At 32.8% G+C, this 17169-nt stretch overlaps 1 protein-coding gene across 2 annotated transcripts; it reads right to left on the minus strand.

The window, feature by feature from the left end:
* Nucleotides 1–4988: 4988 nt before the first annotated feature.
* On the minus strand, nt 4989–9033 carry LOC105139959 (TMV resistance protein N-like). 2 transcript variants are annotated; one of them, XR_845094.1, is made up of 5 exons: nt 8442–9033; nt 7190–8288; nt 6806–7078; nt 5509–6693; nt 4989–5183 (listed from the first exon to the last, which is right to left on the minus strand). XR_845094.1 is itself a non-coding variant. In XM_011046608.1 (4 exons), the coding sequence occupies exons 1-4, from the start codon at nt 8930–8932 to the stop codon at nt 6193–6195; spliced, it is 2364 nt and encodes a 787-aa protein (XP_011044910.1). In that variant the 5' UTR covers nt 8933–9033; the 3' UTR covers nt 4989–6192. The 2 variants fall into 2 exon arrangements, 1 of the variants encoding a protein (XP_011044910.1); XM_011046608.1 differs by having other exon boundaries at nt 4989–6693.
* Nucleotides 9034–17169: the final 8136 nt, after the last annotated feature.

Below are 17169 nucleotides of genomic sequence, written 5' to 3' on the forward strand. Positions count from 1 at the left end.
CAGGACCTTCGACACTTGGTGCATCCCAATCAATGTCTTCAACGACTTTGCTTCCACTGTCATCAAAGCTTTTGCTAAGCATCAATTCTCTTTCCCGTCGACTGTACATGTTCCCAGCACCAATATTTTTTTGTTTGAAATAATTAATTTAAGCTTGATGTCCTCTATGAACCTCAGTTTCCAGACTAGAAGATTGTACATTGTTTAATAGCTCTTGGTATTTTCATATCGTTTTGTGTTATAAACATGGTAAAAAGAGGAAAACTGATATAACTCAATTTTACTCCATCCAAAAGTCCAGACAAAATTTAATAGATTTTAAATATTTTTTAAAATGCAAAAAAAATTAAAAATGGATTTAGGGCAAATTGGTCAAATAAACAAGTCTTTGGTAGCAAGAACTAAACCCGAGCAGGAACAATTATGGCAAAAATGATTTCTAAGAAACTATTAAGAGTAATTGAAGAAATTAGAAGATGAAAGACCAAATTGAATAAGATGGCAAAGTTTATGTAAACCCTGACTTGAAAATGTAAATCCATGAGTTTAATGACGTGATTTAAAATCAAAGGATAATGAATTTATATCAAATTTAAATTAAAAGATGAAAATCTACAATTTCTATAATATGGAATCTTGGACCAGTAATTAGTAATAGAGATTGATAATACACACACACACCAGTAAATGGTGATTTGACTGGATTAAGACATAAATATGCGAGATAGGGGTATTTATGTAATAAAAAGGAAAAGCAACCCCTCTCTCCTCTCTAAGAAGGCCGACAGCAACGTGACAGGAGGGGAGAGTGGATTTTTCTTATTTCCTCCTAAAATTCTTTGTTTCTCTCAAATCCAAGGCATTAAAGGTGGATTAGGAGGGTTTTAACAAGAAGATCAACTAGGTTAAGAATCTTGGCGTGAGAGAGAGGTTAGAAGCTAGGGTTGAGGAGTGAAAGTGTCAAGCTAGACGGAAGAAGGAGATTTTTGGGGAAATTGGGCAAGAGGCATGGCAAATTGTGATTTATTAATAGTGGTAGGGTATAATTTTTTATTTTTTTTTGCTTTAACTACATTTTTGTTATGAAATTGTGGTGGGATTAAGAATCCCCAATTTATGCATGTATTAAAAATCTTAATGATCGCTTCTAATTATTGTTTAATTTTGAATTTATCTCAAGACTAAAATTTATTTAATTCAATGTTCTGATTTGGACCTCCATGGTGGTTATGGCAACCGCCACCGCGAACATTCTCCCACTATGATCTTGATTTTTTATTTATTTTTTTGGGTGGCTAAATTTCGAAGTTGAGAATTTGCATTCTTGAAAAAGCCTTCTGCAATGAGCTTCTTAAAAATCAGTCATCAATTTTTTTTAATGTAAACTCATCCGATTGCTTGAAGATTCAACATTAATACCACAATTAAAATATTTCATATGAAGGTGAAAATGCAGGGCCTTCCATCTTCTCACATAAGAACATTCTTCTTCTTCTTCTTCTTCTTTTTCCTTCCTTCAAAAATATTCAATTCACGGTGTATAATTAATTTAGCGTTCATTACGAATTGTATATGCTCAAACATACATTACCGAAGCAGTGTATAATGAATAGAAAGAAATCAACCTCTCAAACTAAAACTAAACGGTAAAAAAACATATTTTTGATAAATTTTAAATGTTAACAATTTTAAATAAATAAGTTAGACAAACTATTTATATTAGTTCTAAATCAAAAAAATTTAAAAAAATATATATTGAAAGATATACAATTATTTCAGATCTACCTACATCACAATAATATGATAAAAATAATTATTTAAAAAATTATTTTGTCGTATTCTAATTTTTAAATTTTTAATAAAAAAATGAATGAATGAAAGAATAATTTGAGAATTGGGTTAAAACAACAAGGCTGAAATTATTAAATTTGAGAGTCAATTTGATCAATTGATAAGTTTGCGGAATTAATTAAATTTTGGATAAGTTTAATTAATGAAATCAGGAGTTTAATGGAAGAATTGATAAGTTTGGGAACTTAATAAAACTTTGATTTTAATGAATTAATGAACTAGGAACTTAATTGAATAAATAACAAAGTTTGAGGTAGATGCAAGGTAAAATTACAAGAAATTAAAGTCAAAGGACCAAATTAAAATTTCAGGGGTATTTTAGGGATTTTAATTGTTTTTTCAAGGGGTAATTTTGAAAGAATTAAAAGTTGAAGAGTCAATGAAGGACCAAATTGAATACTCCAAAAACCAATGACTGTTTTGTAAATGGCGCTATAATTTAGGGGCCTAATTGAAATTAAACCATGTAGGGGCCAAATTGAATAATCCAAAAACCAAAATTAAAAATTGATTTTTCATTGATTAAGGACCCATGTGATAAATATCAGAAGTTTAGGGGCCAAATTGAAAATGGCCATATCAGTGAATGTTTTGTAAACCACTGTTCATCTTCTTCCTCATTCGGGAAGATTTATCCAATGGGAAATCCAGTGTGATCATGGACCACGATGCCAACGATCCCTCACGGAACGTGCCTCATTTCTGGAGGCATGAACAGACGACCTTCTAGCCTCAAATAAAAAAAAGGAACTGGGACAGGCGGACTAAAAAAACACACACAGAGAAATGTAAGGATTACGGACACCACCTATCTCCACATTGGTATGATATTGTCCACTTTAGGCCTAAGCCCTCATGGATTTGCTCTTGGGTTATACCCAAAAGGCCTCATACCAATGGAGATATTTGTCCATCCTTATATACCCTTGATCCTCCCCATTTCTAACCAATGTGGGACTTTGGTCGCATACCCAACAATCCTTCCCTCGAACAAAGGACCACCGAGCCTCTCCTCAAACGATCATTTATCCATCCACTCTCTGCCAACCAGGATTTTTCATCTTCTACTTCATCGTGTTGGGGTCAGGACACGTCCATGAAGCATCCGGAGAGCACTACCTGACTTGAGAGTTTTTGCTCTTTCTAGGTCAACTCCTCTTCACCGTGTTGAGATCAGGACACGTCCATGAAGCATCCGGAGCACACCGCCTATCCAATAGAGCTGATTCATAGATCACATCATGATTTAATTAGGGTCCACCACCTTTTGTTCGCCATTCCAAGAATTCATCCATCATGGCTAACTCTGGGGCATGGCTCTGATACCACTTGTAAGGATTACGGACACCACCTATCTCCACATTGGTATGATATTGTCCACTTTAGGACTAAGCCCTCATGGATTTGCTCTTGGGTTATACCCAAAAGGCCTTATACCAATAGAGATATTTGTTCATCCTTATATACCCTTGATCCTCCCCATTTCTAACCAATGTGGGACTTTGGTCGCATACCCAACAAGAAAGACAGAGATGAAAAAAAAACAGGAACAACGGAGGAGTCGAGAACGAACAAAAAAGGAAGAAACCAAGAAAACAAAAAAAATAAAAAGCAGAAAAATATGAACGACCCAGAATCAAAGACCACCAAAGAGAACCGGCATCACCATCGTCTTCGTTCCTTCCTCTCTGAAAAACCAGAACTAAAGAGGAGACGAACGAACAAGAGAGGAAGAGAGAACCAGAGAAAACAGTGGGCACAAAAGGAAGACAGAGACAAGCAGAAGGAAAGAACATAAGCAGACGAAAATCACCGAGACCAGAACCAGCGTTGCCACTGTCTTCGACGTTTCCAGAACCAGGTACGCCCATTTTCCTTTCATTCTTTGCAAACATTATTTGAACACCGTGCGAAGGTAATTTTTTAATTATTTTTACACTGTTTATGCATGCGTGAAGTTAGTTCACGCATGCCTATTATATAGCCAGCCGGATCGCTGCATTACTAGCCAAGTCAGAACATATTTGAATGGGAGGTGGCTTGTGCCTTCTTTTTTTTTATACTAAAAAGCATATTTTTATAATTTTTAGAGTTATGATTTGTGTTTAAAATATTGTATTCTTAATAAAAAATTATCTCATTTCCAGACCAAACACACTATAAGCTGTTTGCTCAGACATAATCAAAAAATAAAACATAACTTAGTTGAGATTGGGCCGGGCCGGGCCCAGGACCAATTGTCTCTATTTGTATTGGGCCAAGAAGATGTTTGATAAAACACATCCTTATACCTTATCCTTTTATTTTTACTTTTTTATAGTTTGATATCTAATCAAATAGATTTTTTTAGATATTAGAAAAATACAAAACAATTCATGGATCATTTTGAATTTATTTGTGAGTCCCTCGTATGTTTTTATAGGTATTTTACTATATAATTGATCTGTGAATTTTTACTATGAAATGCAAATATAATATGTGATACATTTTAATATATATATATATATATATATATGCACATATTAATTTTAAAATAATTTATTAGTTTATTCATTGATGTCAGAGTCAGGAATACTATATGTTTTTTTTGCTACGATCAGAGTTGGAAATATCCATAGTTGAATATTCACCAACACTAGAGTCAAGAATATTACAAGTAAAGCAACATAGCTTAAACCAATAAAATTTTAGTAATTTAAAACAAAAATCAATAATGCAGTCTGTCTCAGACATGATATTTAAGTAGTGATAATATCTCCCTTTTACGTAACCAATCTCGTATAATATAACTTCTATTAACCAGTTAGGATTCCTAATAATCATAATATAATATTAAGTGATAACTCTTTAAATAAAACCTTTCCATACCAAAAAATAAGATGTCAAAAATCTATTTTTTTTTATTTTCATTAAAAAAAATTAAAACCGCGTAATGTCAGTTGCAATATATTTGATACACAAAATATATCAAATAGAAAGAAACAAAGATTTCTTAAATTTTAAAATTATAGTTAAAAAAAAACTCGACTTTTGATAAATTCTAAATGTTGATAGTTTTAAATGGTTCTAAAAATAAGTTAGAAAACACTATGTACAGTAGTCTAAGATCTGAATCTGAATCTCTGAAATTCATATTGAAAGTTATAATACAACTAATATATAATCCAACTAATTCCTTAATAAAGTTATACAATAAAAATTATAACTTGCTTACAATAGTACACTTCTTTACAATAGCATTATCGCCGGGCTTGACAGACACTTCCAATTCGTTTCCCCTTCTATTGCACCTTGAATCCTGCTAAATAGGATATAGATCACCCAAGAATGATCTCCACCTTCTATTGCACCTTGAATCATGCTAAATAGGGTATAGATCATCCAAGAACGATCTCCATCTTTGACTTCGTGCCCTGAAGAAATGTCCAAACATGGTCGTGTATAAAACAATTCATTATCATCTTTCTTTTTTCTTATAGAAGCAGAACAAAGAGAAAACCTCGTCCATTCCCCTTCTTCAATGGCTCCATAGACACTTCTTTACAATAGTATTATCGCCTGGCTTGACAGACACTTCCAATTCGTCTCCACCTTCTATTGCACCTTGAATCCTGCTAAATGGGATATAGATCACCCAAGAATGATCTCCATCATAACCTCCATTCCTTGAAGAAATGTCCGGTCGTTTATAAAACAATTCATTATCATCTTTCTTTTTCCTGATAGAAGCAGAACAAAGAGAACAGCTCGTCCATCCGCCTTCTTCAATGGCTGCATAGACAGTCCATACAATTAGTCCTGGAATTAAACCATCTGAAATGGGTGGTATACGAAATGTTGAGGAAGATCTATCTCTTTGATATTGCATAAACCAATGCGGTACATCGCTACCCGGGAGAACAACGTCAGGAAGCTTTCCCTTGGACAAAACCTGAAGAAGAATCTCCTTAAAATTGTTTGACAAATTGTTACAGTTTTCCATGCGAATGACTGGTTTGTTTTCTACACTCTCCAAGCCTTGAATCTCAGCTAGTTTTCCACAGCCACTCAGTAACAGATCCGGCGCTGTTTTTGACTGAAGTGACACCTTTTCCAATGATCCGCAATTACGTGCCACCAAAGCTCTTAAACTCGAGGGGATCTCTGAGATAAATAGAAGATTTAGACAGCGTGACAAGTCCAATTTCTCCAGCTTTGCAAGGTCGCCAATGCCGGCAGGTAACTCGGAGAAATCATTTACTGCCAAATTCAGATCCTGGAGAGAAGATAAACTCCCCAGATTGATGGAAATATCATTGTTAGATAAATAGCGATTACTAATATCGAGTGTTGTCAATGAGCTCAAACCAGAGAAGGAAGTGGCAGGAAAGGTTGTTGCTTGATAAGCTCTTCCAAACCATACGCTGAATGATAAGAAGTTGATTCACAAGAAAAACTAACACCATGTCCAAGTCCACGCAACAATAACTTTTTGAGCTTCTTCAAAATTCCAATGGAAGAGGGTAGATTGTCAACTCCGGTTCCATCTAATAGAAGATCCTTTAAGACTTTCATATTACCCAATTTCTCTGGCAATTTCTTAAGACTAGTGCAGCCCTGCAGGTTCATAGTTTCAAGAGATTTCAACTCAAAAATGCTTTCTGGAAGCTTCTCTAGCCTCCTACATCCCTTTAAATTCAAGAAAACAAGTTTTTTCAATTCTCCAACAGATTGGTGAATATCAGCTAAACTTCCGCAATTTTCTAGAATTAGTCTCTCCAAACTAGGGAGTCCAGAGAAGTTTGGTGTTTTAGCAAAGAACCTAGAATTGCTGAGATCGATGACTTTCAGATTGTTTAGACACTGCCGAAGCCAGAAGAAAATAAAAAACCGAAGTGAGCAAGGAAATAGAAACATAACTTCCACTAAAACAAACTATTTTATGGAAACAAAAGACTTATCATCTGCTTCATACCTTGGTCTCCTTCCAGAGTTCTCTGATATTGCTGTGCTGCATGTCAAGAACAACTAGGCTGTCTAATCGAAATTTGTGTGGTAAGGTTTCTAAAGAGAATTTATGCCAGCAAAGCCATATCAATGCCTTGGAAATATGTTCGTAGTGTCCGCGGACTTGTCCTCCACTGAATTTGAGTAACTGCAAAGATGTCATGGGTGCAAATGATGTGCTCGGAACCACATCTTTTGATGATTGAGCGTCTAGCACGATACCCTCCACTACCTCTGTGCCCTAAAAAACAACAAGAATTAAACAGGAAACAATAGTTTATTATCATGGGAAAGCTTCTGTGGAAAAAGTCTTCATCAAATGTTGCCTAAATGAAGAACAATTAGTTATTACCGAACAATATTCATCGAGTACAGCCATTATATCTTCGCGACGCCAAAGTCTGCTACGCTTTCCGGGATGGTTTGGAGCCATTTGATGAATGATCTCCCTTCCCATGTCTCGTAAGAGATTATCCATCTGTAACTCATTCTGACTGTTGACTGTTAAAAGGGATCTTTCCCTGAGAATATCAAAACCCATTTCTGGATAAAAACCACGACCATCGAGTATTTTTCTCACGTCATCTTTATCCATACCATTAAAGAAACACGCAATATCAAGGAACATACCCTTCACTTCACCATCCAAATCATCCAAACTAGTTATAAGTTGCCTCTGAATTTGATGTGGAAGATGTTTTTGCAATTTCTCTATAAAACTTCTCCAGTGAGTGATGCTTCTTTGAAACAAATTAGAGCCTAGGACTTCAAGAGCCAATGGAACTCCACCAACATAATCAACTACAACTTTAGACAGCTCAACATATTCTTTCATTGGATGGGGCTTCTTAAAGGCATGCCAACTGAAAAGTTGAAGAGACTCATCATTGTTCAGTCCTTTGGCGTGATATTGTTTTTCCACTTCAAGTCGTGTGAGTAAACGTTCATCTGAAGTTGTAATTACGATTCTACTTCCAGGACCAAACCAGTCTCGCTCTCCTGCCAATCCACGCAAATGTTTCAATTGATCAACATCGTCAAGAATAACAAGTACCCTTTTACGACAAAATCGGCTTTTGATGCGATTGATTCCTTCATCATCATCGTTAAGCCCAATATATGCCTTCAAAATATCACGAAGAAGCTGTTTTTGTAATTGAAGTAGACCTCGGTGTTGATCTAATCTTTCTCTGATATTCAAAAGGCAACTACTTCCTTCAAATTTATGACAAATTTGGTTAAAAACAGCTTTTGCTATGGTTGTCTTGCCTATTCCTGGCATCCCATAGATTCCCACAATTCGAACTTCATTTGTACCAACACATACCATGGAAATGATATCTTTGACTTGAGAATCAATACCTACTGGATATGTGGCAACTTTCACGTATCTGGGATTCAATTTACTTAAAACTTCTTCAACAATCATTTGAATTAATTTTGATTCATGCCTGTGCATAGTAAAAGAAAGTCATCACTCATCAATGAAACATAAGCTGATTTGGAAATAAGATGGTGAAAATGATGCTAGTTTAAATTACAAAATGTAAATGGAGTAAAAGTTATAAGCATTTGCGATCGATATAGGGAAAGGAAAGAAGTACCCATTTGCGATACTGTGAAGATCAAACCCAGTTAATCTTCCAGCCTCCACAAGAGCTTTTCTCCACTTTTGGACCTTCTCCATTTCTTCCTTAAAACGTTCTTCATGTCTATCAAAGGCTTCAGCAAAACTCCTTTTCTGTTTTCTAATATCAGAAGGATCAATATCATAGAAAACTGGTAGAACAATCTGACCAGCTGTTTGACTGCAATCAAGAATCTCTGAAAGTTCATCAAGACACCAAGTGGAGGAAGCATAGCCCTTAGAGAAAACCACTATCGAAATCTTGGATTCTTGAATTGCTTTGAGGAGGTGTGAGGAGATTTCTTCTCCTTTACGAAGTTCGTTATCATCTCGAAATGTATGGATTCCTGCTTGGAGTAAAGCAGTGTAAAGATGATCCGTAAAATTCTTGCGAGTATCTTCACCTCTAAAACTTAGAAACACATCATAATGCCATCCAAGTCTAGAGGAAGAGGAAGACATGAACATCTAGCAGTGGTTTCTGCAGGTCAGAGATAGAGATGGGGCAGTGTGGTTGCTTGTTACTGGTGTGGAAGAGAGAGACACGGACGATGGTGATGATTCGTTTTATCATTTTATTATCAAAATCGTTTTCAAAAGTTGATTTAATAAAAAACTTGACTATGAGGGGTTAGCAAATCGTAGCTTATTAGTTAATAATAATACTAAAAAATGACGTGAAAGTGGGAGATCTAAAGCTCATATGGTAGCTTCCACAGTGTAAAAATAGTGTGAACGTTATCATGTTGGTGAAGAATTTTGGTAAAAATCAATTAGGAGTAGTTTGATTAATTGAATCCAGCTGCCACGAAGTTGCTTGCTTTACAAAGTTGCTTGCTTTACAAAGTTGCTTACAATTATTAGAATATTATACTCGCTCAGTTTCCCGCCCATATCTGCGAACAGAGAAACCAAAAGCAATTATTAGGATATTAGAACATTATACTCGCTCATTTTCCCGCCCATATCTGCGAACTTTTTGTAATTTTGAAGAAGAAAAAACAATTATAAAAAAATATACAAAGCTAACAGACACAGAACAAAAAAAGAATATCAAAACTAAAGGAGTTGATACGCCATATTTAAAACCTTGTCGTGTTAATTGTTTCTTGCTACATCCACAGCATCGATCATGCCATTAAAGCTTCACCAGCCAATAACCTGTTAATCGTGCTCACTGGGTTTGGACTTCATGAACATGGAAATTCAACAGCTGGTGAACTCCCTTGGCTCCATAGTGTGCCTTGGAAGTCTTGTTCTCTTTGGTTTTTCTTTATTCCAGTGGACGGAACGGACCACAGCCACTGATCAAGAGTTAAAAAATGTCGGAAATTTGTTGCCTTTTTCCTAAAGGTAACAGTACTTCTTCCAGCAAAATATCATTACATATGTTGAACAGGTGAAACTTTTATATAAAAAAACATAATGAATAGAAAATGTTGAGATGCTACCCGGGAAAATGGTAATCTTATATGAATTAAATTAAAGTACATCATGAGTATTAATTTATAATAAATCAAATACTTAAAGATTAAATTAAAAAAAATCCAAAAAAAAAATAGAATTCCCAACATCCAAGAAGGATGAAGAAAAAAAACAAAGAATTAAATATATCTTTAATTGTTAATTTGGTTTTTCCCACATATATATTAGATTATGTTTTTTGTTACAATTGTTTTTTAAAAAAATAATAAATTTTGATTAACAATGCGAATATGAAATAAAATTCATATGCCATTTTTATTTTGATGAAAATGTTCTTTGAATTATCAAAGGAGAAAAAAGCCAAATGATTTCTGATTGCCAAAAATTTATATTTAACCAAAAGGATTTTGTTAAAAAAAAAAAAACAACCCAGCACATTGCGTATTATATAGTACCTAGAATCTGGACACCAATATGGTGGCAGAAAAATTAAGAAAGAAGATTTTTGGCTTTTAAAACTTGTTTTATATAAAACATTATAGAGACCAAAATAAAATTATTTTTAGCTTAAAAACACCAAAAAAACAATTCCTCAATATGAAACTCAACCCGATTCTCAAAATCTTAAAACTTGTTTTTTAGGCATGATAAGCCTAAATAATATTTTAATAGAACTCTCTGTCTAAAAAAACTTTTTGACATTAATTTTTTTTTTTTGTTGCTCGAATCAATTCTAATTGAGGATGGATTTTATCGCTTTAACATTATTTTTCTCTGATTCTTTTTCATTCAAGTACTTAAAAATATAAAAACTAAATTTTTGAATCAAAATAAACTTATTTTATAAATACGAGATTGGACATTCATTTTCTTGGTGTTTTTGCATTTTTGAATCTAGTAACCATTCATTGAATTCTTTCAATTCATTTAACTAATTGTTCTTTAATTAAAGCATATAAGAGCGCAATTAAAAAAAAATAAGGATGAAATTTTTTTGCTACAAGGCATATCCTAGGTGTTCCAGTAGATGTGATAATTTTCTCTCTCTGAATGATATGCTTCAAAGGAAAGAGGAATAATGGTACTGGCAAATTAAAAACCTGAATTTCGATATCATTTCTGTTTTTGTTTTAAAAATATTAAAATACCAACATTGGTTGTCGTCAAAGATTTCAAAAGCAGACAAAGTGGCTTTAAGAAAATTGGATTCTAACCGTTTTGATTAGTGGGTTCAAATGATGAACCTTGAAAACTTGGATTCTGCTTTTTTATATATATATTTGTTTGGGCTTAAACTGCAGTTTAGTGTATAAAAAGCGGGCTCATGGGCCTGCTCGCCCCTGCAAAATTATATCACTTCAATTACAGGAAACAAAATAACTAAGCCGAAGAACCCTACCCACAAGGAAATGAACAGAACCCATGAAAATGATAAAGTAGCTGATGTGAGGAATTTACAAATGATTCAAAGGGTTACTTGGTGCAAGCCATGTAATAAATACATAGTGGCAAATAGTTACTAGCAAAATGACAGTTTTGCGCAAGAAGAAGCCATGCCGAGGAGAAGCAGAGAGGTATCAAATTTGTTTCTTGTTCTATTCATTTTCATTTTGTAACGATCTGATCCCAAATAATATATATAGGATTTGGGGTCTAATTTAATATCTATAAAACATTTATTATCCATTAAATAAAGTAATTATTTTAAAAAATTCACTTATATTAATGTTCACCAAATTTGTATTAAATTATCATGTTTTAGGTCCTGTTTGTTTGCTCGAAAGTATTTTTTTTTTAAGTGAATTCCGTGAAAGTGAATTCTAAGAAAATGAATTATTTTTCAATGTTTGGTAGTATAATAGAAAATAAATTGAAAAATATTTTTCAGTGTTTGGTTATGTTATGAAAAACGAGCTGGAAAATAACTTATTAATGTTTTATTTGTTTCAAGTTTATTAAAATAATGAGAAACAAATCTTACAAATTAAAAAGTTAAATGAGAATGAAATTAAAAATAATAATTTAATAAATTATCTCAAATAAAATAAATAATAATCAAAATAATAGAGATCAAATTTAAAAAATAAAAAAGTTAAAAGACAAAGAAATTAAAATAATAATAATTAACATTTCATAAATTATTTCAAATAAAATAAGCAACAATCAAAAGAATGAGGACCAAATTTAATAGATAAAAAATTTCAATTAAAAAATGATAAGAAAAAAGCAAATAATAATTATAAAAATGAGGACTAAAGTTATATAAAAATTAAATTATAAGGGATGAAATTGAAAAACAAATATTCAAAACAAAACATATATAACAATCAAAAGTTTGAGGACTAAATTTGATATAATTAAAAATAATATAATATTTCTAAATTTTTCACAATTCTGAAAAGTGTTTTCCGCTCAAAATAAAAGAAAAACACTTTTCTAAAAATCAAATCAAATTTTATTTTGACTAAAAAGTATTTTTTGTTGATCAAAAAATATTTTTTGTTGACCAAACTTTTCTAATAAGAAATAAATAAAGAAAAGTTTGAAAAATAGTTTTTCAAAAACCATTTTCTGGAAAACAATGAGTGTTTGAAAATGTGATCATTTTTCTTTTCAAAACATTTAAAAAGTGTACTTCAAAAAATATTAAATTAATGCATTTTTAATGTTTTTCAAAATATATTTTAAAACTTGTTTTTAATTATTTTTATACAAAATAACATTTATCATGTCATTCGAGCTAATCCTGATATATTTGACGGTGAGAACTATTTTAGAAAATACATAGTTAAATCATCACCCCAGCTTATAGTCCAAACAGCATAGTTTGGGAAATTCGGTGTAGTGATTGAGAACCGGCTGGATAAAGCTGTTTTCATTTAATAATTTCTCTTGCCTGTACATAGTTGATCTATTTTAATATATTTTTTTTTTAAGTTATTTTTGAAAACAATAACTACCATCAAATTCTATGTATCCATTTTGTGGCCATAGATGGTTAGACTTTTCAAAGAAGGCAATTGTGCAGCAACATTTTATGGACCAAAAAAGCTGTAATTTGATCTGGAAGAAAGATCCAATTCACTTAGTCGAGGGAACTTGATGATGCCATCTGTGGTTAGTGCATCTCCTTCTCCACTGTAAAATATTTGCTTTAAATTGTCAGCATCAGAAATCGTCATCTTTTCCAGGTTCGGAAGGCTTGGAGACACGGATACAGGGAAGACATATTCCAGTTTACCACATCTAAATACAACGAGAGTTTTTAATTTTGGGAAGCGAGGAGACTCTGGAATTATTTCCCTATCACCATCCTCTTCTCTGATAATATGCATCAATTCACGACAATCTCTTTCTGAAATCTTTGTCTCGACAAAGTCTTTCTACGTGCAAGCAAACGATCTGTGTAGAAAAATCTGTCACATGGAGCCAGGCCAGTTCATGCCGCACACAACCTAATGCTTTATGGCAGAGCGCGGCCTGTGAAAATGGCTCATTATGACAGAAAAACCTGTCACTTTTTTTTTTGTCGACTAATTGATTCATTTATTTACCAAAAACTTAAAAACATTATATTCTTCCTTTTAAAATATCTTGATTCAATTATTTCTGTATCTTTTTTATTTTAGTAATTTTTCATTTCTTTAAAGAATCTTATATAAATTCATCAATTATATTGAAGAAATAAATAGATAGATTGGATGTCGGAGGAGATTTCTTATTCTTGGAAAAACATATTTCAAAGCAATATTTTGCAGTTGAAACTTATTTTATATTTTTTAAAAAAATTACTTAAACATAATATTATTATATTGTTAAATAATTTTAATATATTGATGTTAAAAATAATTTTTGAAATTGCGTGCGTTACTTGCCTGTATAGAATGTCAAGTTCTTTGATCACTTGCCCAAACTCAACATACTACTTTGAAATCTGTCATAAAGTTCATGGTTTGCCTCAAGTGTTTCAGTGCTTACTTCTAAGGAAATTTTGTTAGCTGAGGGTTTTGTAGCAACACAAGAATATACCTCCTTGGTTTTGTAAAGATATCGGAAGACCTTTATTCACTTTGATTGATAATAATACTGTTAAGTGTTTCAGTGCTTCAGTGCTTGCCTCAAGTCTTGTCACATGTGAAGAGATTAAAGAATCCAGTGATTAAAATATTGTTAATCTTGCTAGACAGTTAAGAAAGTTTGTTAACATTGATCAATGAAAATTAAAGAGAGGTTAGAAACCGTAAACAAGCTTCTAACAATAGCTTGATCCTTCTCTCTCCATTCATCAGAAATTCTCTCTGCTTCTCTTTACTTCTGTGTAATTCTGCTATCTTTTGAGCTTTCACTCCCTTAAGCCGAATAGCTTGTTCACTCTCTTTTTTTTAGGCAAATGCATTTTGACAGTTTGCTATTGTAATCCAGGCTGCATGGAGGATTCTTCAAGAGTTCACTGTGAAGAACTCTGTGCAGTTGATAGTTAAGTTTTTGTAGCATAATCAGTGTGGATTCATAGTTTAAGTGCAGATGCATAGGATGTGCAGGAATTCCTGGAGGAATTCCTGGTATATATATCTCCTTCTAGAAGCCTTTCATGCTAGTTTATTCATTTCAGCTCAATATTGAACTGAAGATTTCCTTTATTACAAGGGATGAAACAGAATCTTGAAATCCGGGTGTCCTCCTCATAGCAAAGAGCCTTTATTCACATTGATTGATAATAATACTGTACTAAAACATATTAATCGTTGAAGAAACAAAATACAAAGCAGAGAAATAATTTATTACAAACAAAGCTACGAAAATTGAAAATAACATAAGTAGGAACAATCACATACTAATTATACAAAATCTTTTAGAAAATTCTCAGCCTGTCACAGTTGTTTGAGGCATCAGATCTTCCAATGTTATTGCGGAGAATGACTTTGACAGTGGAGGCCATCGAGCTATGAGCTTTTGCTACAAATTTGCTATGGGCTTTAAAAAGTCATGGTGGTTGGAAAAAGGTTGACAATTTGCTACAAATCTCCACCTTGGTAAGATTTTTTTATCCAATCCTCGTGATCAATCAATGCTGCCTCTATTGCGCCATATGGCACTGCACCCTAAAGGTGCTCAAGACCGAGAGATGTTGACCAAGTCCAAACAATGTTGGAACTTGATTCCTGAGATACATTTTGTGAGCATGTCAACTGGATTATCTGCGGTACCAATCTTTTGTAGCAGAAAATCCCCTTTATTCACAATTTCTCGAACAAAATGAAATCGAACATCAATGTGCTAGGTGCAGGAATGATGAACCTGATTCTTTGCAAGACAAATAGCACTTTGACTATCACAATGGATATCCACATTATCTTGAACAATTCCCAAATCTTCAATCAACCCATGTAACCAAATAGCTTTTTTGAAAGCTTCTGTTACTGCCATGTACTCTGCCTCAGTTGTTGACAAAGCTACTGTTAATTGTAATATTGACCTCCAACTTACAAGCCCTTTAGCAAGTGTAAACACATAGCCTGTTGTGAAACGACGTTTGTCTAAGTCACCAGCATAGTCCGAATCCACATAACCAACTAAATTTTATCTGAGTCTATCATCTCTTTCAAACGTCAAACCAATATCAGTTGTGCCATGAATATACCATAGAATCCACTTAACTGTCTGCCAGTGATCCTTTCTTGGATCATGCATATACCTGCTTACCATACTGATTGCATGTGAAATATCTGGTCTTGTACGAACCATCTCATGCATTAATGCACCAACTACATTTGCATACGTGATTGATACTTAAAAGTGTATTTTAATCAAGGTTTTATATCATCATTTTGCACTTGAAGTATCAATAACTCCTTAACTAAAACATGTTTTATAATAATATATCTAATAATATAAGATACCTTTAATTTATGGTAAATGTTTATTTTAAATGCAGGCCTATCACATAAATAAAAGGATTGATTGATGAATTTAAGAACTGAAATTGGAAGGACAATGGCCAAACTTAGAAAAGAGATATCAGTGCAATCCAAACCAGAACACTATTCGGTAATTGGGTCATATCTGGAGTGGTAGATCTCAGATTTAGGTCTACTTTATATGGATGGAAAGGTAAGACATAGGCTTACAACTTTCATATGGAACCCAAGATCTAAAAAGGCCATTTTCAAGTCCAAATTATAGCAACAATAAAGAAATCCGAATATGTCTTCCAGCCCGAGCACTGTTCAGTATTTGGCCCATATCTGGAGTTCCAGAAGTCCAAATGAGCTGAATTTTTTACACAAGAAAGCTGAGACAATTTCCTACAACTTTCATGTTTCAAGTGGCTCCAATTTTGACGTTATCAATGACGTTCTGGGCAGACAAGAGAAGATAAGGATTGTCACCAAGTCAAGAGTTGGTCACCCACTCATCAATTAGTCATCAAATCAATAGTTCCCAATTTTGGCCTATAAAAGGAGGCATTTGTCATGCATTTAGGCATTTTGGTTTTCAGATCAAGATCATGCTCTTGCTTTCTCTCTTTGTATTTTTTGTAATGTTTATGCTTTGCTTTCATTAATAACAAGTTTATGCCTTTCATTTCCTTTCATTTACTTAGTTAACTTTTATCTTATTTATGTTCTTATTTTGTTTATTTATTTTTCTTTCTTTCATTATGTCTAGCTAAGTTTATTATGTCAAGGTGAAAAGGTTATACTAATGGTGTAAGAATAAGTATACTATAAACTTAATATGGACTTTAATGTTTGATACTAACATGTTTTGTATTTGTTATTTTGTTCACTCTTTAATACTTTGCTTGTTAAATGACTAATCTTGATTTATGTTGTATAACACTTGGTACAACAAATGCTTGATACTTTCATAATTCATACTGTATGGTATAACCGACACCTGAGCTATGAAAGGAACTTGATTTGTTGTTAACATAAGTTATAATTATGAATGCTTGATGAGATTTACAAGTATTAGCATTAATCGAATAAGATAACTAATATAATTATGTTAACAATCTATAATCAGATTGGAACCTCCTTTGTGTATGGTTTCCAATTGAATAATAAGAGTTTATACTATATTTGTTTGACATACCATTAGTGGATCCTCTAACCTTGACATTTGTTTTTACCATTGTTTAATACTTACTTTAATCTTTCATCTCAAAGTTCTCATCAACTTCTTCTTTTTCTTTATTATTATTATTATTATTACTATTATTATTATTGCTATTATTATTATTATTATTATTATTATTATTATTATTATTATTATTA

The sequence above is a fragment of the Populus euphratica genome, unplaced genomic scaffold (genome assembly GCF_000495115.2).
Source record: "Populus euphratica unplaced genomic scaffold, PopEup_1.0 scaffold113.1, whole genome shotgun sequence".
NCBI lineage: Eukaryota > Viridiplantae > Streptophyta > Magnoliopsida > Malpighiales > Salicaceae > Populus > Populus euphratica.